This window comes from Petaurus breviceps, unplaced genomic scaffold, assembly GCF_028583685.1.
Source record: "Petaurus breviceps papuanus isolate PSGF00001 unplaced genomic scaffold, PetGlider_PUasm1.0 90667, whole genome shotgun sequence".
Classification (NCBI taxonomy): Eukaryota; Metazoa; Chordata; class Mammalia; order Diprotodontia; family Petauridae; genus Petaurus; species Petaurus breviceps.
Window position 1 is genome coordinate 1,054,826 of NW_027187302.1, and position 25,311 is coordinate 1,080,136.

Below are 25,311 nucleotides of genomic sequence, written 5' to 3' on the forward strand. Positions count from 1 at the left end.
GGGCTCTGCGCAAAGTCGCTGTCTCTGGATTTCGGTGCTGAGGTTGGATTCTATTCAGGAGACGTCAGCCTGAACTTCAGCTTGAGAGCATGCGCAGTTCGCGCCCTGGCTCCACCCTCCCTTAGCAGCTGTCCCGTTTTCCCCTCCCCAAGCCCTCCCTTCTGCTCATGCGTCTCAGCTCCGCCCGCGGAGGCTGCGGCGGTGGCGGCGACGTGCTGCGTCATGGTGCGCTCCTCACCTGGAGACGCTCTGACGACCCCGGAAGTGGGCCGGGGGCTTGGCCGCTGCCCGGCCGCTGAGCCGGAGCAGTGACGGAGAGGGCCGGGCGAGGCCCAGCTGATTGCAGTTCTCCCGGGCAGAGCCCGCACCGCTATTCCCAGGATGCTGAACGTTCCTTCCCAGGCTTTCCCCGCCCCCGGCTCGCAGCAGCGCGCCGCCTCCGGGGGGCGCAGTAAGGTAAGGCCGGGGAAGGCCGGCACCCTGCCCCGCTCCTGCGGCCCCTCCCGGGCGCGGCCTGCTGCTGCGCTTCCTTCTCGAGGCCCCGTCCTCTGTGTGGCTGGGGCTCCTGCCTGCCCTTGGTCGCTCTCTCGCAAGTTCTCCCTCCTTTTCTTCACCGCCCCCAGGCCCCTTTCTCCCTTCGGCAACCAGGGCCAACTGACCTTTCTGAAGGGGCCACTCCGGCATCGGCGTCGGGCTGCAGATCTAGACCGAGGGCTGGTTGAGAGCAGGGACTGCCTTTTGCCATTTTTTTTTATTCCCAGCGATTAGCACAGAGCCTGGCACATAGTAGGCACTTAAAAATGTTTACCGAAGGGGCAGCGAGGTGGCACGGTGAATACACCCTGGAGTCAGAGGACCCGGGTTCAAGTGCGGCCTCAGACACCAGACACGTGCTAGTCGTGTGACCTTAGGCAAGTCACTTAACCTCAACTGCCCTGCCTGCCCCCCCCCCCCCCCCAATGTTTATTGCTTGCTTAATTGATGGATAGGATCCAGGCTCTATTGTCAAAGACCTTATGAGCATAGGGAGGTTTTAGTGGGGGAGTAGGGGAAGGTGGAAAAATAAGGGCTTAACCACAGAATGTGTGAACAGGGTAAAGAAGAGGTTCCGGGAACATGCAAGAAAACCTTCGGACACTTTCAGGTTAAATTGTCAGTACCTGAGTGGGGTTTTGGAGGAAGAGGAGATTGCGGAGGAAGGTAGGAGTGGCAGTGCATTGACTGTTTTCCTCCCATCCCAGGTTCTTGGGATCATGGATCATAGAACAGTGCTTAACAAACCTTAAAGTGCTGTATTGTAAAGCTGTTAATAATAGCCAACATTTATTTTTATGTATTACTCACTGGAATTTGGATTCAGTCAAAGAGCCACACTTAAGGACCTAGAGGGTCACACAAGGCCTGGAGGCAGCAGATTCCCCACCCCTGATTCTGCCATTATATTCAGTTGCAGGAAAACTATAAGATGGGTAAACAGATAAAAACACAAGTTCATTCAGAATTGGTAATAATAGTTTATGTTAGTACTTTAAGATTTGCAAGGGGGTGTACCTATGCCATCACATTTAAACCATAAAGTAATTTGGAGAGGGCGCTGGCAAAGGATGGGATTAGGATTGTGAGTGTAGAAGCTGAAGGACTTTTAGAAGCCCAGATAGACAAATTCTCTCATTCTAAAGATGAAACTGAGGCCCAGTCAACCAATGAGCTTTTATTAAGTACCTGCTTTGTGCCAGTTACCATGCTTGGTGCTGTAGATAGCAAAGAAAGCTCCCGCTCTCAAGGAGTTCACAGTCCAGTAGAAAGAGACAACATAAAAAGAGCTGTGTACAAATGAGATACATACAGGTCAGATCAGAGATAATCACTAGAGCCAAGGAACTGATATTAAGGGGATCAGGAAAGGTTTTCATTAGAAGATGGGATTTTATCTGGGACTTGAAGAAAGCCAGAGAAACCAGGAAGTGGAAATAGGGATGGAGAATATTCCAAAATTGCAGAACAACCAGTAAAAAGGCATGGAATCAGGAGTTGAACTCCCTTTTGTTAGCTGTTGCAAGGAGGCCAGTGTCATGATGTTGCAGAATATAATGATAAACTAATAATGGTAACAAGCATTTATATAGTGCCTACTATATCCAAATAAGGACTATACTAAAAAAAGTGTGAACAGTATAAGAAAGAGGTTCATTGGCTTATCATAGGCACTGTTATAAGTGATTTACAAGTATTATGTCATTTGATCTTTGCAACAACCTGGGAGGCAGGTGCTATTATTATGATTCCCATTTTACAGTTGAGGAACTGAGGCAGAGGTTAAATAAAGTGCTCAAGGTCACACAACTAGTGTCTGAGGCCAGATTTGAAATCAGGTCTTCCTGATATAAAGGCCCAGCACTGTGTCCACTGTACCAGTTGGCTGCCTAAATATGTGATGAGGAGTAAGGTAAGGTGTACAGGACTAGAAAGGTAGGAGGGGACCAGGTCTGAAGAGGTATGAATGCCAGATGATTTTATATTAGATCCTGAAGGTAATAGGGAGCCACTGGGTTTATTGAATAGAAAGGTGACATAGTCAAATCTATACTTTAGGAAGGTAAATATGACTGCTGATTGGTGGATGGACTGAAGTGGGCAGAGACTTGAGTCAGGGAGACCAGCCAGCAGGATATTCTAGTAGTCCAGATGTGTGAGGGTCTGTATCAGGTTAGTGGAAGAGTCAGAGGAGAGAAGGGGCCAATATACCAGAGTCATTACACAGGCAAAAACCAACAGGACTTTGGCAATAGATTGGATAGAGTGGGTGAGAGAGAGTGAGATTTTGAGGTTGACTCAGGTTTCCAGTCTGAATGCCTGGGAGGATAGTGGTATTTTTTGCCAGTAATCAGGTAGTTCAGAAGCAATGAAAGATCATGAGTCCAGTTTAGGACTTGATTAAATTTAAGATATCTATAGGACATCCAGTTTTAGAAGTCTGATAGGCATTTGGAGGTTACTATTTGCAGACATGAATCTGGAAGGTAGGAGAGAGGTCAGGGCTGTATAAATCTCTCTGAAAATCATCAACATAGAGATGATAATTGAAACTGTGGAAGCTGATGAAGTCACCAACTAAAGTATTATAGAGGGAGAAGAAAAGAGGGCCCAGGACAGGCCTTTGGGGCACTTACAGTTAGGGGGGGCATGACCTGGACAGAGATCCAGCAAAGCAGCTGAGGAGTGGTCTGACAGTAGGAAGAGAAGGAGGATAGAGGAGAGTCACGGACATTTAGAGAGAAGAGAATGTAAAAGAGAAAAGGATAATTGATAGTGTCAAAGACTGAAGAGAGGTCGGGAAGTATGAGGATTGAAAAGAGGCCACTAGATTTGAAATAAAGAGATCATTAGTAACGTTAGAGAAATCAGTTTTGATTGATGAGGTGGGAAGTTCGATTGTAGAGTTAAGAGAGTGAGAAGAAAGGAAGTAGAGGTATCAATTTTAGATGGATTTTGAAAGGAGTTTAGCTACAAAAGGACGGAAGAGACATGGGCTAGTGGGGATGGACAGATCAGGTGAGGTTTTTGATGGATTGGGGAGACATGGACATTTTTTAAAGTGATTTGTCCAAGGTCCAAGGAAATGATTTGACTAGAGCTAAGCCCACTTTGTTGGGTAGCTGTGAGTCAAATCAATAAGCATTTATTGAGTACCTACCAGGTCAGACCCTGTACCTAGCACAGGTACAAACTGGAGTGGGGATAAAAAGACAGGCAAAAACCCAGTTCCTGCTCTCAGGAAAAGCACAGTCTCACGGGGGAGGTAACGTGTAAAGCACAGTGTACACAGCCTAAGCGTTATTGTATGATGCCAAGCAAAGGCCCAGAATACCAGCACAGGCGCTCTCCATTTTATTCAGTGACCCACCAAGAACAGAGAGGGTCAAAACATGACATCATTCCAAATACAGCGTTTACTAAATGTGATTAAATAATCTCCAAGGACTACCCCACCCCAGGACCTTCCAATCACTCAATCAGTTACAAAGTCCCTGTTCTAAATACTACTCCACCCCTAGGCTGTACCTTCATTTAGTCCACCACAAAGCCCCTCTTCTCAAATGGAGATTAGTTTCCAAACATAAGTAAAGTACATTCATTTGCTCAACCATAGAACACATAAAGGTCAAAAGTTCCCCACTCCTGGATCGCAATTGAATCTACCCCAGAGTTACATCAAGTTTAAACACAGCACTTAATACCCAAAAGGAGGTCTTTTCTTCATCTTGACAGGAGGCAAGTTCTCAGCAATCTTAGTTCCTGGGGAGACAAGGCTTAGCAAGGCCATAAGATACATTGCCAGTCCCTTCATGAATTCATCCTCTGTCTGTAGGACAGTCCTAGAACCCCTGAAAACATTAGCAAAACCCTCTCCCAGGATTTCTGTAAACATACAACAAGAAAATCCTTCTTCAGGGCTTCTGAACCAACAGAAAGGTTCCCAGACCCCTGCAACAACAGCACTGTCCTTCACCGGTGGACAGTATTCACTCTCTGTCTGCAGGACAGTCTCAGGGCTTCTTAGCGAACAGCCAGGTTCCAGGACTTCTTCAACAGGACTGTCTTTCACCAGTGGACAAATCTGGCAAAAGAACATCAAAACAGACAGACAAAGTACCAGCAAAACAGCCATGTCTCCTCAGTCCTTGGCAGCTCAGGGGGCAGGTCTCAAAAGTCCAGTCTATTCAAAGCGGCCACCAGCAATTCTCTTAGTCTCTCTCTCTCTGCCTCCACGAGGTGCTGCTTGCAAAAAAGTTCTTCTGTCTCTCTCTTGTGTCTCTCCAAATCTATGTCACCAGCTCCTCCCAATTCAGGACTTTCTTTTCACATCAACAAGTCCATCCCACAGGTGGGATTAACAAGCTCTGGGTTTTAACACAATCAATTTGAAAACCAAGCCAATACAGGGGAATCTTTAATTGCCATTACTATCACAATAGCTGACACTGTCACACATTATTTGCAACAATAAAGTGATGCTGCTAATTATCAAAATATAGCCTAGTTCCCCCTCCCCTTTAAATGATTTTGCTGTGTGTGCATGGATTTTGGGAGAAATTGTAAATTAATTTTGGATAATTTGATAATCTAATTGTTTTCCTGTTAGATAAAAAGGGAGGGGAAGGATGATTGGAAGCCTGGCTTAATGAGGAAGATCTGATTTTGTCCCAGAGCAGAAGAGTTTGTTTTCTGGCTCATTCATTACTTTCTCTACTTAGTCAGATGGTGGCCAAATTATATTATGAAGGAGATTGACGTAGATACAATGACGTAGATTGGTGTTTCACAAACTGTTTTGATGTTAGCCATATTTCTTCTTACAAAATGTTAAATATGACATTGTTCAAACATATATATAATGTGTATAGCAGATTTCCAATATGAAAACAGGTTCTTTTGTGCTTAAACTCCCTTTATCCTAGGGAGATATTCCATTTCCCCAGAATCTGTGAATTTGGTCAATATGTGTCAAACATGGATGTTTTATGTGGCCAATTTAGCTTGAAAAATGATAGACCGAGAAGGGTATGACATTGGGAGAAAACTAAAGTATTTATTAATTTTGAGCTATCTAATTCCTATGAGTTAGTGAAGTGAAGACCCTTTTTGGACAGTCTCTGCTGGCATATTATTTTCCTTCTACAGTGCTATTGTTATAGAATGTTTATACTTTCCTATGGAAATTTCTTGTAAATTCTTCTATCACTCACATACTTATTCATTCATCAAACATTTATTTAAGCATGTTTAATGCCTTTTTGCTCTTAAACAGGAGTTCTTAACCTTATTTGTATTATGAACCCTCTTTGGCAGTGTGGTGAAATTTATGAACCTCTTCTCAGAATATTTCTAAATGGATAAAATAAAATATATAGGATTACAAAGGAAATCAATTATATTAAAATACAATTATCAGAATACTTTTTTTTTAAAGTTCCTAGATCCAAGGCTAAGGACTCCTGCTCTAAGAAGATTCTGAAAATGTATTATTTCCAGAGTTTTGAACCGTCACAGAGCTTTGAACAGTGCTAGTTTTACTCTTTTACTTCATCATACATTTTGCTTCTTTACCGATTGGTTTGTAGTTGCAATTTTTGTAAAATCCAGATTTTATGTAGACAGTTATCCCCCAAACCATTTTAAGTTTATTTCATTTTCCTCGAATATTTTCCTGTTAGATACTATTATCAGAAAAACTGTTTAGATGACTACATTTCTAAGTCTTAGCTGACTGTCCATTATTTCAGTTTTCAACATAAAATTCTAGAGTATAAATTGGACAGTTTCTTAGAGTAGTTTGTAACAAAATTTGATGTATACTATATACTCTCAAATTTTATTTTCAGCTTGTTTTCAGAGGTTAATAAGAGAACAAAAAAGTGGACATAAGGCAGGGAAGGGGAAAAGGGAAACCTTGGGGATGAATTGTCTAAAAATAGGAAAATTTTTTAGTTGACTAAAGAGAAGACCTTCTTCTTTTTTGAGGTACCTTTAAAGCAAGGCAGAAGTCTTATGGATTGGATTCGACTGACCAAAAGTGGAAAGGATCTCACAGGATTGAAAGGACAATTAATTGAAGTAACAGAAGAAGAACTTATAAAACACAACAAAAAAGATGATTGTTGGGTATGCATAAGAGGTAAGTAGTTTTTATTTGCTTATGGCCTTAGATGTGAATTTTGTTATATTTTTCAGTTAGAGACCCAGTAATGTTAACTAGGAATGGAATTCACAAACAGACTTTTAAAATAAACCCCTTATACTTGCATAACAGTAGTATTCTCTTATAAGAATTAAATTGTACAACCTTCTTTTTGATATTCCTTGATATTTCTTGAGTAATTTAATACACACACACATCTAGAAGGCAATGAACTTCCCAAATGAAAAACATTCTTTTATTTACTTGGAAAGGGAGCATAGGGTTTTCTAAGCATTTTAATGTAGTAGAACAGGAAAATTATGTGTCGATCCCCTGCTTATCTGGAACAACTAGGATCTTCAACCCTTTGGATCAAAATCTCACAAAGTCCCTGAGGACTTGCAACTGTTGTGACAAAAATCCCTTCATTTAAACTAAAATATTTTACTCAAGAATTCTTATAGCCTTTTACAATTTTATTTTTATTCAGTGTAGACTTCTTAAATTTTAGTTATCTGATTTCTCAACCATGAAACATTGAACCAGCAGTGGTGGTAGGATGGGGATACTGTTTAGAGATTGGCTGAGAGCCAGACTTTCAAGGAAGAAATTGAAAAACTAAAGAAAGAAAAACTAAAAAAAATGAGAAAAAAAGGCACAGAGCAGAATTACTTTGCAGGACTGCAATGAATATTAATGATGATGATCTTGTTTTGTTAAGGAAAAGTTATATTTTGTACAGTAACCTCAGTTTAAGGTAAGGGAAACGTATAAAACATTTTAGAAAAATTTTGTTCAAAATTGGTTGGGACAAAAAAGTTTTGGTACTTGAAGGGGGGTAAGCTTCATTTATATGGAAATTTCCCTCAAGTGCAAAGCATTTAGTGAATAACAGCTTATTTTAACCTCACAACAACCCTGAGAGGTCCATGCTGTTACTATCCTTATTTTTTAGGTGGAGAAACAGTCAAACAGAGTTCAAGTGACTTGCCCAGGCCCATATAGCTAGTAAATATGTGAGGCTAGATTTGAACATAGTTCTTCTGACTCTAGGTCCAGTTCTCTATCCACTGTGCTACCTAGCTGCCAGCTTAATCTTTCTGACCCTCAATTTCCTTATTTGTAAAATGAAGGGATAGGACTAGGTGACCTCTTTGCTCCCTTCTTGGTCCAAGTTAAATAACTTTTAGTTAAATTGTTAGATTTTCTTTGACCTTTCATTTATGATTGTGTTCTTAATTTTGCTTCAGCATTTTCCTTTGATAGCAGCAAGGGAAATGTCTTTTGTGTGCTCTGTAAAGAGAAAATGCTTATCATTTTGACAGCTTTTACCATATACCCTACCCAAAACCAAAATAAAATATGTGAATGAAAGTAATCTTTTTTTGTCAACATAACAACACTATATTAAAATGTCAGAAGTAAATCATTAAAGAGATTGTTTGTTTGGTAAATGTCTGGTGTCCATTTCCTATTTCATTAGATTTCCAGTTCAGGGTCATGTACAGACTTGATAATACTCTTTGCCCTCCTAATCCCTGATTTCAATTCCCTCCCCTTGTAGGCTCTGGAAATAGTAACCATATCAAAATTGCCAGTCTTGGAAAGGATATATCAATTGTTTGACTTTCTGTCATAGTGACTTCCTAGTCTATAATACCCTTCCCTAGTCACCATTCCCCTGTTGTCTTGTGTTGTATTCCCCTATTAGAATGTTAACTCTTTAAAGTCAGGGGCCATCTTTCTTTTTGTATTTATATTCCCAGTGCTTGGCATAGTGATTGGCACATAATAAACCTTTACCAAACACTTTTTCATAAATTCATTTCCTACTTATAGACCTTTGCTCACACTTCTTAAAGCTTCTTCTTCCTCTGTTCCTCTCTTTCCTTATTGAAATCCAAGGCTTAGTTCAAATGCCACTAAATTGGTGGTTCTAGAGATCTAAGATTTCTCTAGTTGGAAGTGATTTCTCTCTCCTTTGAATCTGCCCATTTGGCAGATTCAAATTTATTTGTTTCTTTCATTGTTAAATTCTCTTAGAATATAAGTTCATTGAGGACAGGGAATGTATGTTTGACTTTGTATCCTTCATACTTAGCACAGTGCCTGGTATATAGTAGGTGCTTGTGGGCTATGCAGGTATCATCCTTATTAGATTATAAGACTTCAGTTAAAGACTGCTTGTTATTTATTTTTTGTATCTTGGAAAAGGAACTCACTAAATTTTTTTTTTGGAGTTATATTGAGATTATGTTTGAGTACCCTTAAGAAATATTTGAACAAGTATGAGATAATTTATATTTCATTTTATATATGAGATAAATTTCTATATCATGTTCAAGTGTACAAGTTTGATAAAAGATGGTTGAGACAATATCCCCAAATTTCTAGGGTGAAATAAGAACTTCAGAGTTTAATAGTGAGTAAGGTGAACTGAGAATTTCAGAGTCTTTGGGACTCTGGATTCTGTCTTAGGTCATATTGGAGGAAAGGCTAAGGAAACAACTGATAAAACTCTAATAGAGTTGAATTAGGGACTGACTGCTTTTGTTTTCTCTGCATAGGGTTCTGTGCATTCAAATAAAACTGGCAGAACAACATGACTAATTTCCTTTGAAATCTTACAGAATATTGTTCTTTAGTTTATAGAAGAAAGTAATGAGTGAGTAATGACTGACTGACTGATCAAGTTGTTCCCTCAATAGCATATTTAAGAATTTGATGAATAATAGTTCCAGAAAAGTTGAGACTCCAAGATAGATAGGTAAGATTTATGTAATTATTAGAGATGAGGAAATACCTAGGCATAAGAGTTTGTGTATTTTTAAAATTTAGTTTGTTTGTTTAAAGTATATCATTGTTATAAAAGTAAAAGCTTCTACTTTGATCTAATGGTTCCTCATTGATCTCTCTCTTTAGAACTCTAAATGGTTTACCCATGTGAATCACTATTTTTTTTTTTTTTTGCTTTTTGGAGGGCAGTTGGGGTTAAGTAACTTGCCCAAGGTTACAGGCTAGTTTTTGTGTGTGTTAAGTGTCTGAGGCCGGAACCAAACTTGGGTCCTCCTGACTCCGGCCCCCGGCGCTTTATTCACTGCTCCACCTAGCTGCCCCCATGTGAATCACTATTGATTATGAAAGTCTAGTGAAACCTAACCTCTTTAAAAAAACACAAAAGGTAAATAGCTCTTCCCCATTTCAGTGTAGACAATATAGACATTACTGTAGTGTGATATGATCATTGAACATAATTTTTTTTTTAATGGAGCAACATTAGTAATGTTTTGTTGGGTCAGGAAATAGGAACAAAGATTATGTGTCGAAAACTTTGAATTTAGGGCAAAGTGCGCCCTAAATTGTCTCAAAAGCAGTAAATATTGATAAAGAATGGTTTCAAAAAAGGTTACCCATATTCATAGGTAGGTGGTGCTGTGTAAAATCCAGTATGACAGAACCCCAGAGGTGGTATTAATGGGTTTCAGGCAGAGCTGGAATGAAAATTCTCTCAGCATTTAATGCTGGTTGTTATACTCTAGAGATTGATGGAGGTCAAAGGAATGTTGTGGTTTGAAATAGATTTTGTATGCTAGTTTAGCAATTTAATACTTGAAGCAAAATGACATCTAAGATGCTTTTTTGTAAACCACATAGTACTAATATAGCATTGGAGGCCTTGAGAGTCAATGAAATTGTTTAGGGGAGAAAGTATAGAGAGAAGAATGCCCAAGACAGGACTCTGTGGAACATCCTCATTAAAAGCCTAGAAAATTAGGAGGAATATATTTATTTATATATGTGTATGTATATATGTTTATATGTATATGTATATATACATACACATACATATTAATCAGGAAGATTGCATGTTTAGATATCCTTGTTTGGTCCTGTCAGGAATCTGAATCAGGAACAAGAGAAGTAAGTTTTTGTTTTATGTTTGAGCATGAGAAGAGCATATTATAATAGATAAAAAGTTGGCTTCAGGGTTTGGGAGACTGAGGTTCAGGTCTTGGCTCTGTAACCTTGGATAGTAACATAAACTCTTTTTCTCTCAGACAACTTTACAACTATAAGCTGTAGACCAACTGTCTACTTGCATAGAAGGACTTTCTCTGTTCCTGATTCTGCTCCGTTCTCATAGTCTACTATTCCACTCCACTCGAGCCATGCCCAGAGATGTTTATATGCTTGATGTTGCCAAAGTGTTCTACAGTGTTGTTATCACTTGATCATTGACAGTGTTCCACTTCCTTGTTCCTAAACTCTGAAATTTCTTTATCTCATCATAATCTTTTATCATTCTTCTTTCCTTTTGTCTTACAAACCACAATCCTGTTCTTTGTTGTCATTGTCCCTCTATTTCCTCCCTCCCTCAATTCTTTCTGAGGTCTTCTCCCCTTCACTACCAGCATTTTCCTCTCTTCCTTATCTTGACCCATTGGGGAATAAACTCAACTCTACAGTATCCTTCTCACTTGATTTCTTTGCCCCCCTGTCTTATAATTTGCCAAGCTCCAACCCTTGATTACTCTTACCATCTGCCTCCTTTACTTCTACTTACATAGAGAAAAATAACAAAACTAATAATTGGGTCCACTACTAATTGTTATCTAATCTCAACTGAACCCTAAATGCACCAAGGCAGAATTCTGTTCCTCTCTAATTAATTCCCTTCTCCACTCTCCATAGTAGCTGCTGTGAGCCTTTTTGTCTCCTCAGGCCTCCTATGACACCCTTTTCTTCCACCCTTTTAGGCAAGGACCTCAGTGTCATATTTTACTGAAGAAAATTGAGACCATCTAGTGGGCACTTACTTTTCTCCTTTCCTCTTCAACTCATATCATTCAAATACCTTCCCCAATATCTCCCTGGTGTAGGATGAATCAGTGGCCCTTTTGTGTGGTAAAGCCAGCCCATTCTCTGGATGTAATTTTGATCCTATCCCCTCACAGAGTATTCCCTCTATCTCTCTTTGATTTCAGTCTCTCTATATTTATTAATACCTTTCCTGCTGCTATATAAACATGTCCATGTCTTTCCAATCCTTTAAAAAAATGTCAAAAAACCCTCACTTGATCCTATAATCTTTCTGTATCTTTCTTCTGCTTCACAACTATACTCTTTGAGAGGCGCGGCTGGGTGTGTTTGCTTCCTTTGCTCCCACTGTCTCCTAAATCCTCTACTGTCTGACTTTTGAACCCATCATTCAACTGGAACTTCCATCTCCAAAGTTACTAATAATCTTAATATTATTAATAAATGATACTTTTATAATTTATGTGAAATTTACATTTGATGTAATAATATTAATTTCCAAGTCTAATGGCCTTTTATCATTCTGCCCTATTTGACACTGTAGATCACCTCCTTCTGGATACTCTGTTCTTGTTATGTTTTCATGACTATTTTCTTTCCTTTTCTTCTGACTACTTCTCAGTCTTCTTTGCTGCTTCTTCATCTGGGTCATATTCAATAATTGGATGTTTCCCAAGACTAACTTGGGCTCTCCTTTTTTCTCTCTATGCTTTCTTGCTTGGTAATCTCATTAGCTGTCTTTGGTTCAATTATCTCTATGTAGATAATTTCTGATCTCTTTTTCTAGCCCTAGTCTCTCTCCTGAGCTCCAGTCCTCTATTACCAACTGCTTTTTGGACATCTTAAATTGGCTGTCCCATAGACCTCTCCAGTTTTACATGCTAAAAACAGAATTTATTAATTTTTCCCCAATCTCTTTCCTCTTTTTAACTTCCTAGGCTTCTGTGTTATTGTCAAAGGTACGTCATTCTCTCAGTCATCCAAGCTTGAAACCTCATTCTTAACTTCTCATTCATCTCATATATCCAGTCTGGTATCAGATCTTGTAGTTTCTTCCTTCAGAGCATCGCTTGTATATGTCCCTTTCTCTGTACTCACATAGCCATTACTGTTACAAACCCACATCATCTCTTGCCCCAAACTATGATAATAGCCTTCTGGTTGGTCTCCTTGCCACAGGGCTCTTCCTATTCCAGTCAATCCTCGTTTTTGATAGCAAGGTGATTTTTTTTTAAGTTTCACTTAAGTCTGACCATATTAACCATTGACCCCTCTCCTCTTACCCCTCCTTAACTCCAGTGGATCCCTATTACATTTAGGATCATGTATAAGCTGCTCTTTTTAATATTTAAAGTTCTTTATAATCTGTCCTTTTCCCACCTTTCAGGCCTCTTAACACTTTACTCTTCTTCATGAATTCTCCCTTCTAGCATCACTCATTTAGTTGTGGTTCCTCAAACATAACACCTTTCATCTCCTGTCTCTGTGTCCTTTCACCAGCTTTCTCCCACACCTGAAGGCAGTCAGAATGTTCTGCTGCCTTCCCTCCCTGCTGCCTTTAGTTTCCCTGACCTTCAACACTCAGCTTAAATTCCATCTATTTCAGGGGGCCTTTCCTGGTGACCCTACCTACTAATGTTTTCTACTCTCATATGTACCCTGTATATATCTTGTATCTTCTTAGTTGTTTAAATGTTGTCTCTATTACTAGTACTTCGTTTACTTGAGGGCAAGGACTGTGTTTTTACTGTTTGTATCCCCAGACTTAGCACAGTGCTTGGTACTTAATAAGTGCTTAATCAAGTGACTTGACAGGAATTCCCTGTACTGAAGAAATCACATGTCTGGTCCTACATGCATAACACACCTATTGTATAGGGTATCCCATAAGTCTTAATGTAAATTATTAAAGCTTAAACTGCACTAAGATTGGGGACATCCTGTATGTATCATATATGCATCAGATTGCTTATGTTAGCACTCTGATATTGACTGATATTTTTATGGCCAGCCTGAACTTGTCTTGATCAAGTTGCCTTGCAAGAAAAGTTGTATAATAAAGAATCAGAAACCTTGGACATAGAGGGAATTTGTTATTTAAAAGTCAGACCTTTTATAGAGTCAGTTAACAGTATTTATTAAGTCCTTAGTATGTGGCCTCTGAGAAATACCAGAAGGGGGAGTTCTTTGCATTTACTTTCCTAACTCTGAGAGAATTTTAAATTCTTAATAATAATGTACAGAAACACCCTCAGGGGCAGAAAAAAAACACAACTACATACCTTTGTGGGTTTGGGATTATATGACTCATTGCTGTTTTACTAACTCATCTGGACTGAGATGAAACAAAGCATTATAGTTCTCTATATTAGGAGAATTCATTTAATAGTTTCCTTTCTAGTCCACTTGAGGAGGGGAAGGTCAGCTTGTCAGCCATGTGCAAAGAATAATTTTTTTCTATTAAATGGTGAATGTGAGTTTAGACGTGTGAGTAGGCCTTGGGACCAAGTCATTGTCAGAGAGATTTGGAGGAAAATTACATTAAGGAACTGGGTAGTTAGTATAGTCAGTCAATATGAATATCTTCTTTCTTTTTTTTCTTTTTCTTTTTGGAGGGCAGTTGGGCTTAACTGACTTGCCCAAGGTCACACAGCTAGTTTTTGTGTTAAGTGTCTGAGGCCAGATTTGAACTCAAGTCCTCCTGACTCCAGGGCCGGTGCTCTATTCACTGCACCACCTAGCCACCCCTATGAATATCAATGGATAAAATTTCTGGGCAGGTTTGGACAAAGGGGCTGTAGCAGTGAGCACCCTAGCATACCCAGGGTGGCTGCCAACACAGGTTCTTAGATCTGCTTTTCTAAAGGAAAGCAACTCAAAATGGGTTAACAATCTTGCTTTAATCAAACATATGTCATTTACCTAGCTCAGGGGAAAAAGGTCAGCACCCGAACTTCAGAGAATACAAACAGAAGTCACAAGCAAACAGAGAAACAGATCAGAAACAGATCAGCAGACAGGCTTTCAGCTGTCTGACCATCACATCCATACCTAGTCAGTTACCAGAGAGGGAAGCACCAACATCTGGGTTTTCAAAGCTGGGGGGCTCAACGGCTGTCCAGAGTCTCGTCCGGCCAAATCACACAACTCTTCTTGAAGTGAGCCCCAAAACAAAACCTCACATCAGGGTATATATAGCCTTTTCCTGGATCAGAGAATGTCACAGCCCTCTTGACCCACTGCCCAATCACAAAGCAACAAGATATGGGCATTCCTGAAAAACAAGCCTCCCACCACGGGTTCCATGTGACCACATTCAGCCTATTAGGGGGCAGAGTGTATTTTCAAATTAAGGAAGGTTCTCAGAGTCACTTAAGCCTATCAAAGGGCCAGGGGGCAGGGAAGATTTCAGATTCCCATTACCATAACAGGGGCGGACAGGGAAGTTAGATTTATGATCAGGAAAAAGCTACTGAGGTGAAGAAGCTGGTCTTTCTGTTCTGAATTGTCCAAAGACAGATTCTTCTGCTCCTTGGCAAAATATTCAAGAGTTTAAGATCTTCTGTTAGTTGCTGGTACTCAAGAAACTTCTTGGTGAAACTTCCTATATTTATTCAATATTCATTAAATGTTTAATTTTTGTGGTATCCTAAACTCCCTTATGTTCGTAGGAACATAGGTTTAGAACTGGAAAGGGATCTTAAAGATCATCTTGTCCAACTAACTGATCTTACTGATAAAGAAACTGAAGCCCAGAGAGGGCTAATTGATTTGCTCAGGGTAACATCGTAAGTAGCAGAGCCAAGACTTGGACCCGTGTCCTGACTTCGTCTGATGCTTTTTTCCACTACTGCACAATTGGGCCCATTTGCAGCAAGGAATAATAGATAATAGACCAAGTGCTGCACTGGTGCTGGCAGAGAATTAAACAACTCAAGAGTAGACCTTGATTTGTAAAGGGCACTGACAAGAATTGCACAGGATAAGTAGTAGTTTGGGGTGATACTGCTGCTTCCTGTTCCTTATTTAAAGTAATTTTTAAAAGAAAAAACAAATAAATGAATTTGTAATAGCAAAATATAACAACAAAGGTTTAGTTTAAAATACGCCAAAAAAGTTATAGTAAAGAATCACCAAGAGTCAAGGAAAGACCTTCAGTTAAAAGCTGTTAACAGGCATGTTGGTGCTGGTTAAGTGAGGAGATGAAACTTTTTTTTAGAAGGGGGTGTTTCTTGTTCCCCTTTGGTTTGTGTCTCAGATGTTGTACAATTGTCCATCCATGGAGAAGAGAAACCTGTGATTCGTCAGGGTCAGATTAATTCCCCTTTTAGGGGGAGGTATGACACCTTCCTTTATCATATGTAAAACTAGTAGAAAGCAATGATAACTCACACTTTTATACGAGGTGTCCCAAAAGTCTTAGTGCAGTTTAGCACTTTAATAGCTTAAAGCTGAGTGGAGACTTATGGAACACCCCTTAAGGTTTGGAAAGTTCCTTACTCACTGAAATCCTGAGACAGGTACTACATGTAAGTAGCTAGGTAGGATAGTGGATAGAATGTTGATTTTGGAATCATGGAGACCTAAGTTTTCATTCTGACTTTTTAATACTTTGGACAAGTCACTTAACTCTCATTGTAATTTAGGAGATAATAATAATAGCACCTGCTTCACAGAGTTGTTAAAAGGATCAAATGATGTAATATATGTAAAGTTCTTTGCAAACCTTAAAAGTGCTTTTATGTTAGCTACTATTATATTATTCCCATTTTAGAGATGGGAATAATTTTCACATAGTAAGTTTTGTAACTGAAGTTCAAACCTATGTGTTTTGATTCAAAGCCTAGAACTTTCTACTGTATCTTTCTTATTACATCAAGTACACAATCTTTTCATTAGTTATAAAATGTACACAAGCAAAACAATTGTAGTCATATTTTATACCTTTATATTGGGGCGGATAAGTGGCACAGTGAATAGAGCACCGGCCCTGGAGTCAGGAGGACCTGAGTTCAAATATGGCCTCAGACACTTAACACTTATTAGCCATGTGACCTTGGGCAAGTCACTTAACCCCAATTACCCAGCCTTCCTCCCTCCAAAAAGCAAAAATAATAACCTTTATTGCTTGCAGAGTGCTTGGCATATAGTAAATACTGAAATGAATATATCAGATTGAATTGAATTAAACATATCTCCTGTAGATCTTTTACTAGGTAATGCTTTGTTACTTCTGTTAATTTATACTTTAAAATACTAGTAAAACTGCATTTATTTTAAAAACGTTCTGTAATCAGGCATTTCATTCATTTAATTTGCTTCTCCCATTCCCTCTTGCCTAGTTAATTCAGAGTAGTAAAATTTGAATGTATATTTTATTTGAGTCAAGATCATAATTTTAAAAAATATTATGTAATTCCTTTGCTGAACACAAGATGGCAAAACGGTCACATTACTTGCAATGTCGACAGTTTTAATTAACTATAATAAGCCATTTCAAAAGTTTTATAGCATTTTGCCCTTCTCTTTATGTCAGATAAAATTTATGGTCAGATAAAGGACAAATATAGTTCTTTGAAATCTGTCACACATAGACAGATGGTTCTGTTTTAATGGTGCCAGTCCATTAGAGTTATTTAATTTTTGGCTAAACTTACTTAGCTAGGGTGATGAGCATTCTAATGGGGGAAGACAACACACAAAAGTTAGTTGAAAAGGAGCGAGGAGAACAAAGTACCAGCAATAGGGGAAGGTAGAAAAGTAGTTCAGAGAGTCAAGAGCCTAGCTTAAAGGTAAGCATGGCTGACCTAGATACTTCCTCATTTCTGTTTCATGGTTCTCTTACTTCCTGTCTGACCACTTCAGTTACCTTTTCTGGCAGGTAGGGGGCACAGTAGATTGAGAACTGGGCCTGGAATCAGGAAGATTTGATTTCACGTGAGGCCTTAGACACTTAATAGTTCTGTTTGATCCTTGAAAAATCACTTGACCTCTCTGTTTGCCTCAATTTTCTCAGCTGTAAAAATGGAGATAATAATAGCATGTTACTCCCAGGGTTGTTGTAAGGATTAAATGAGATAACATTTGTAAAGTGCTTAACCCAGTACTTGTTGCATAGTGGATACTTATTTAAAATGTTTATTTCCTTACATTCTCCTTATTTTACATAGCACTGTATCTCTTAACAGGACAGTTTATATTTGGTCTCTTAACAGTACAGCTCCTGAGCATGAAGAAGTGAATTTGCACATGCTATGTGACAGCTACTGCTTTAGACTCTGGGGATACCAGAAAACAAAACAGTCCTTACCTTCATGGAGCTTACATTCTATTAGGGGGATGTATAATAAAAAGGAAATGCAAAATTACAAGATAAATACAAAGCAATGAGTCGGGAGAGAATTAGCAGCTGGGATAGGAATTTGGAAAGGCTTGTGGGATTCTAAGAGGTGGATGTGAGGAGGAAATGCATGTCAGGTCTGGGGAACAACTGAACCTGTTAAAAGGCACAAAGATAGGAGATGGAATGTTATATGTGAGGAATGGTCAAGAAGGCCAGTTTGGATGGACCAATGAGTACATGAAAAGGAATAATTTCTAATAAACCTGGAGAAATAGCTTGTGAAGGATTAGGGGCAGTAAAGAAGACTAAGACAGGAAGAATAATTGGACTACACCAAGTATACAGAAAAAAGGTCCATGCTGAAGGTAACACAGTTTTGAGGGCATTGAGAGTTTGGTTCTCAAGATATCTGAAAGAGGGAAAGATAATAAATCATTATAAAAATCATGGCATGGTTTTACTATAGAAAAAAAGTCTTATTAAGAAAACAGGTGGGGGCGGCTAGGTGGCGCAGTGAGTAAAGCACCGGCCCTGAGTTGGGAGGACCCGGGATCGTTTCTGGCCTCAGATACTTAACACCCACACAAAAAAAAACCTGGCCATGTAACCTTGGGCAAGTTACTTAACCCCAGTTGCTAGGAAGGAAGGAAGGAAGGAAGGAGGGAGGGAGTGAGGGAGGGAAGGAAGGAAGGAAGGAAGGAGGGAGGGAGGGAAGGAAGGATGGATGGATGGATGGATGGATGGATGGATGAATAGATGGATGGATAACAATTTGTTCCAAGAACCATGAAGGCAGCTGAAGCAGGTCCTGTGGAGTGCTTAGAGCTTAATCAGAGACCTGGGCCATCACCAGTGATCTTAACTTTTGTCTTGCCACTGGACTTGAGTGACTCTGGAAGAGAGAGTGAGGCTGCTGACTTTGTGCAACTCTGCCTCACTTAAATTCATTCCATTTGCAAGACAAGACATCATTCCATGATGTTATTGGTTCATTTTAAAAATGAAGGAAGAACAACAACTACCAGTCCCCAGTTCCATTTGTTTTTTTAAAATTTATTTGGGTATCATAATATTACCTTAAAGTCTTTCCAAAAGGTGTGTGATATGTTAAGAGTATATGAATTTACTTGATAGGTACAGTTACAGAGATAACTATTTAATCCTCTGATTATCAATTTCAAGTGAGTCCTAAAACAGGGAAATACTTGCTAAAAGTGCTTGCTTCTTTTTTTTTTTTTTTAAAGCAATTGGGGTTAAGTAACTTGCTCAAGGTTACACGGCCAGTTATTTCTGGGTGTGGGGCTGAGTATCTGAGCCCGGATTCGATCCCCAGGTTATCCCGACACTGGAGCCGGTGCTCTTACTCGCTGAGCCACCTGGCCGCCCCTAAGCAATTGGGGTTAAGTAACTTGCTCAAGGTTACACGGCCAGGTGTTTCTGGGTGGGTGCTAAGTGTCTGAGCCCGGGATTCGATCTCCAGGTCTTCTCAACACTGGAGCCGGTGCTCTTACTCGCTGTGCTACCTGGCCGCCCCAGAAGTGCTTGCTTCTTGTGGAGGATCTCTAGCTCTGAGTCCAAAAAGGATTCCCAATAAGAGCTCCAGTGGTTCCTGCTTGTGTGTGACATTACATTGATTGAATAAAGCACTTAAACTAGTATTTCGTAAACCAGAATATGGCCTGTCTATAGAAGGAAAACCAAGCAGGTAAAGAATGTCCATCATCCAGACTGTGATAGTTGGATGGATGATCTATTGACTTGCTTGTTCAAAGTATAAATCTTTGACAGGCACTGCTGTTTGACAAGGAAGGAGGCCTACAATTAAACAGGAGGAAGAACATGGGCTAGTTTGATTTGGAGCAGCCCTACTAATACATGCACCTTCACTGATCATAAGTTTTTCCTTGAAACAAAAACCAACCTTTTTAATATCAGAATTTTTTTCTGATGGAGGGGTAGTTCCTGTCTATGATACATGCTAGCTATATTACCATGGGTAAGTCACTCAACCTCTTAGTAATCCCTGGCAACTCTCTAAGACTGCAAGTTACAGATAAATTGCTGATACTCATTGGTAGGGTATTCCAGTCTGGGAATTTCCTACACCATTGAAATCATATTTGGATGAAAAGAAACAAGAAAATTCTACCTGTGATATGGCTATGAATCATGGAACAACACAATCTCCAAAAGGCTGAAATTGTGGATAATCCAAAAAGCAATGGGGAGACGACATTACCAGTGACAAATTGTGCATGTGAAATTGTGTAAAAAAGATTGGTATCCATTCAATATCCAAATCATGAAGCTCTGCACCATCTTGAACGCAGTGATACCACAGCTATACACATAAATACCCTGAAGAAATAAAAAACAGAAAGCACCCACATATAGAAAAATATAGTAGCACTTTTTATTTTTGCAAATAACTGGAAACTAGGGGGTGTGAGTCTATTGGGTAATGGCTGAACATATTTTGGTCTTTGAGTATAATAGAGTGCTATTGTGCTATAAGAGATTAATTCATAGAAACCTGGGAAAACTTTTATGAACTAATGAAGGATTGAAGTAAACAGAGGGAAAAGATTTTGTAAAATGACTACCACAGTGTAAGGAAAAAAAAAACTTTGAAAGACTTAACTCTGACTAATGATGACTCCAGAGGACTAATGACAAAGAATATTTCTTACTTCTTCAAGCAGGAGATAGACTAGAAATGTAGAATAAAACAGATTTTCAGACATGACCATTGATTTCATTTGATTATGTTAGCTTGTTACAAGGCACAGAGGTAGGTGTGTGTGTGTGTGTGTGTGTGTGTGTGTGTGTGTGGTGTAAAAGAGACAGAGAAAAGAACCTGATGATAGTGATGTACTCCAAAAAGGAGAAAAGAGTGTCAATGAAGCATTTGAAGAAAATGAACAAGAAGACATTAGAAGGGCCTTCAGAGGGCAGCAGACAAGGGAGATAACTTTGGAACTAGCATGTAGAATTGAGTATACACTTTTTAAAATAAGCTGTATATACAAATGAGCTATATTTGCAGTTTTGTAAACAATTCTCTTTTTTTTCTACTTTGTGTAGAAATTTTTTCATGTTTATCTGTTTTTGTCAAGTCCAAAATAACAAAATAGTTTTTAAAAAAGTATAGTCTAAGACATGTGTTCCTGAAAAGGAAGTGGATTGGACTTGTAGTGAGTGAAGGCTAACAGAAGAATAGCCCTTTTGATTTACTGGAGTGGTCTTTTTGTAGACATGTTTTTTTCCTGAATTTTCACATAGGTTTTTAGGTCCCTATGTAATTGGGTATAGTATTTTTTTAAACCATCTTATTTATTTTTCTCTTCATTGTGAATTTACTTTAAAAAAATTTTTGATCTTGGTAACTGTTGTCCCCTCTCTAAAAAACAAATCAAAACAAAGAAACATCAAATTAGCTAATGCTTGGTTTTGTTTTTGTTTAAAATGACCTCTTTTGAGCTTGGTTGGAATTATTAATTTGCTTCTCTACTTTTTAAAATTGGCTGCTTATTTTATTAATACTTTCTGTTTTGTCCTCTATAAATATTAATATACAAGTAACATTTGCCTTTAAGGACTTGATGTAGTTTCAACTGTGAATTTTTTATACATTCTGTCACTGTCATTCTCATCAATGTAATTTTTATTGTAGTTTTAAGTTAGTCTCCAAACTGATTATATTAAGGGCATAATATATAATCTCCATTTAGATTTTAATCTTTTGTTCATATTTTTATTTATTTTATTGATTTACTTTTTAAAAATAAAATTTTATTCTATAATGAATGCATGTAGGACTTCTGTCCTATTATTCTAAATGTCTGCCAGATCTCCCAAATAAGTCTGGTCTGTAACATGTCCATTCACTAGTTTCCACAGGCCTGTCGAATCAATTTTTTTTTCAACATTTTGTTCATGCTTATAATTTCCTTCTTGTTTATCTTTATGATGTATTTGTGAAGTTCCAAAAGAAGCATGTTACCTCTCCTACAGTCTTACTTTCCTTAGCTGTAAGATATGTATAACAATAACAGCTTACCCCACAAGATTTTTGTGAGGATTAGTTGAAATAATATCTGTAAAATGTTTTGCAATCTTAAAGCCCTAAATAAATGCTATTGTCATCATCACTGTCATCGTCATCATTATCATCATTTATCAGTAGTAGGTTTTTTTTGCATACCAGTCAGCATTCCCAAGTACTTACTGTGTCATTTGTTACATATATACAGTATAAATATTTCTAAATCTGTGGTTTCTTTAAAAATAATGTGGGTTCCCTTTTTGTATATATTTTGAAGGCACCTATTTTCTACCATAGCCTTACCTTAAATCATGACTACATGTCTTGTTTGGGAAACAGCCTGCCATATTAAGCTGTATGAGTCATTATACTTTAGATGTATTCCCCATAGATGGCATATTGTTATGGTTCTGTTTTCTAATTCAGTTAGAAGTTCTATTCTTTTTTTATGAATGGTTTTAGTCCACTTATGTTTAAAAATTATAATAGTTAATTTTTGTTTTCTTTCCGTTGTACCCTCTTTTCAACAAATTATTTGATGGTCACAATCTATTCTTAATTTCTTTGCATTCACAGGAACCTAAGCCTTTCTCTCCTCCTCTCATACCAAACAGAAATCTTGGGATTATATTTTTACTAATATAATCTTTTTTTTTTTTTTACATTTTCTTGTGTGGTATAGATAGGAGTGTTATTTTAGACTTATGGTCTCACCTCAGTTTCTTTACTTCTTTTATTGGTAAGATTTAAAGAAATAATTTATTCCTTCTCAGCCCTTCCCTTCCAGTTTCCCTTTAATTTCTAGTCCTTCATTTTCCTAGTGACTCATGCAAAGTGGAATTTAGGAAGCAATAGCCTTTTATAATAGCAATAGCTTATAAACATTGAGTCACCACTTATGATTTTTTGCTATAAAGGGTTGCTTATCTTGTTAAAGGTTTAGGTTTCACTGTGGGGTCAGAAACCCTGACCATTTCAGCTTTTTTTTTTTCTTTCTGAAAGAATGAAATCTCAGGTAACATTGAAAACCTAGCATTTCTCATGAAGGAAATATAAAAATGAACAATTATAGATTGAAACATAAATGGATTGAATTCACTTTTAAAAGCAAATGGAGTTGTGAAATGGATTAGTAAATGGACTCAACAATGTGTTATCTACAGGAAATACACCTAAAATTGTAAGTTGCAAAGCAGGTGCCTGTTTGCTTTAGGAGAGAGAATTCTTTGCTCAAAGCTCACTAAACTGCTGATGTCACAGATTTAATTTTTAAAGAATCAGTACTTCAAGGATCTGTGATTTTTATTAATGGGGGTATTTTCTCTACTGAAGAAGATATAATCCGTGACTTAATTGACAATTTTTAAGGGTTAATGTGCTTGAAAAATTCATTTACCTTTATCCAGACTTCTGATAAGTCTTTCTGAACTTAGGTAAAAGACATATGGACTAGCACCAGGCTTGTGCTTGAATTTGAAGCTTTTCCAGTTTGTTACTGTCTGTTAAGAGTACATACTCTGGGGTGGCTAGGTTGTGCAGTGAGTAAAGCCCCAGCCCTGGAGTCAGGAGGACCCGAGTTCGGTTCCGGCCTGAGACACTTAACACCCACACAAAAATACTAGGTGTGTAACCTTGGGCAAGTTACTTAACCCCAATTGCCCTCCAAAAGGCCAAAAAAAAAAGAGTACATACTCTTATTGTAGCTTTCGATTAGTTATGATCACCTCCATTCTGCCATGAGGCATTGGAGTCAGAGTTTTATTAAGGAATTATTTTAGAATATGACTAATTAATTGAACAAAGTAGAGTCTTATTAAACATACTATTTTTCTCTTTTTAAAAAGTGTTCTTAATAGCTTTTGTTTTCAGTATACCACACTAGTGGGCCTTCCCACTAAACTGTAAGCAAGTAAAACGGTTTAACAGAATCATCCAGTATAGCAGTCACATTTGACAGTGTGTATAATGCTGTACATCAGCAACATGGGTTAGGAATAGCAAATAAGGCTAGGCATAGGGGACCTAGAGTTCCCTATAATTTCTCAACTCAAAGGAGAAAGATATCTTTTTTTACTTCTGTTTCAGGTCCAGGTTTGTTTGTCACGATTACATAGCAGTGAGCTGGGTTTTTTCCTTTCTCTACATTCAACAAACATTCATTAAGTGTTTATACCAGACAGTGGATATGCAATTAATTCCTGTCCTCAAGGAGCCCACACCACATTGAGGAGAAATACTATGAATATAGATAATCAAATTCAGTGAAATTTTCCCTGAAAATAAGAGGTAGTGATGCAAGGTAGAAATATAAGACAGTGGTTTAGGATGAGACTCTTATTTAGTGCTACTGATGTGCTCAAGGACTTTGTTCCTCTCTGAGAGCAGGGGTTCATAATCATTTTTGCCCTCGCACTATTGGTATACCTTGTAAGACCAATCAAATCAATCATTTAATTAAATTAACTAATTAAATTTATTAATTGATAAAAATTAAGCATCTACTTTTGTGCTAGGCTATCATGTTAGGCTCTGGGGATACATGTACAAAGAATTGAACAATCACTTCTCACAAGGATCTTGCTTCTAATGGAGAAGAAAACACATTTAAATATGTATATACCGAATAAAGAGACTTAATATAAAGACCCGAGACAGGAAAACCAATTAGAAGATAGTATAGTAATCTGGGCAAGAGATTATGAGGACCTGTAATAAAATATGAGTAGAGAGAAGAGTTTGGATTCAAGAGACATTGTGGGAGTTGAAACTTAGAGATTGGCAGCTAATTGGATATATGGAGTAAGGGAGAATGAAGAGTCAAGGATAATGCCAGGGTTACAAACCTGGGAGACTGCAAAGATAGTGGTTGGTGCCTTTGGCAGGAAAAGGGAAGTTTGGAAAAGGAGAGGATTTGGAGAGGAAGCTAACAAGTTCAGTTTTGACCATGTTGAGTTTGTATCCAGTTTGAAATGTCCAGTAGAAATTGGTGATATGGTACTACATTTCAGGAGACATACTGGGACTAGATCTATAGATAAGGGAGTCTTCTACATATAGGGGACAGTTAAAATCATAGAAGCTTTGAAGTCACTGAGTGAGAGTGTAAAGAGAAGAAAAGAGGGTTTAGGACAGAATCTTATATCTGCAGTGTTGCCATACACTTAAGGAAGAGAGTTTAGTTGTTGACTAGCCTTTTATAGTCTAGTAATATGGCAGAAGATCAAGAGAGAATAGTAATAGATTGTATTGCAAGTTATTCCTTTCTTTTTTAATGTCTATCAGATATTGGCATTAATACATTTATTAGAAAATGAAAGTAGGCATTTTTCAGCCTATACCTTCTTGAAGTTTTCAAGATTATAAACTCTGTTTTTTTAAATGAGCCTTTCAAAATACCCTAATTAACTTTTAAAGCAGTTGATTTAT

General features: G+C 38.2%; 1 protein-coding gene across 2 annotated transcripts in view; it reads left to right on the top strand.

The window, feature by feature from the left end:
- Positions 1 to 183: 183 nt before the first annotated feature.
- The window catches only part of CYB5R4 (cytochrome b5 reductase 4), a 110,145-nt gene continuing 85,017 nt past the window's right edge, over positions 184 to 25,311 (top strand). The window contains exons 1-2 of one of the 2 annotated variants that reach the window (XM_069065079.1): positions 184 to 456; positions 6,523 to 6,676. In XM_069065079.1, coding sequence (XP_068921180.1) covers positions 382 to 456; positions 6,523 to 6,676 — 229 coding nt within the window. In that variant the 5' untranslated portion in view covers positions 184 to 381. The remainder of the gene's footprint in view (positions 457 to 6,522; positions 6,677 to 25,311) is intronic. The other variant, XM_069065078.1, reaches the window with a different exon arrangement.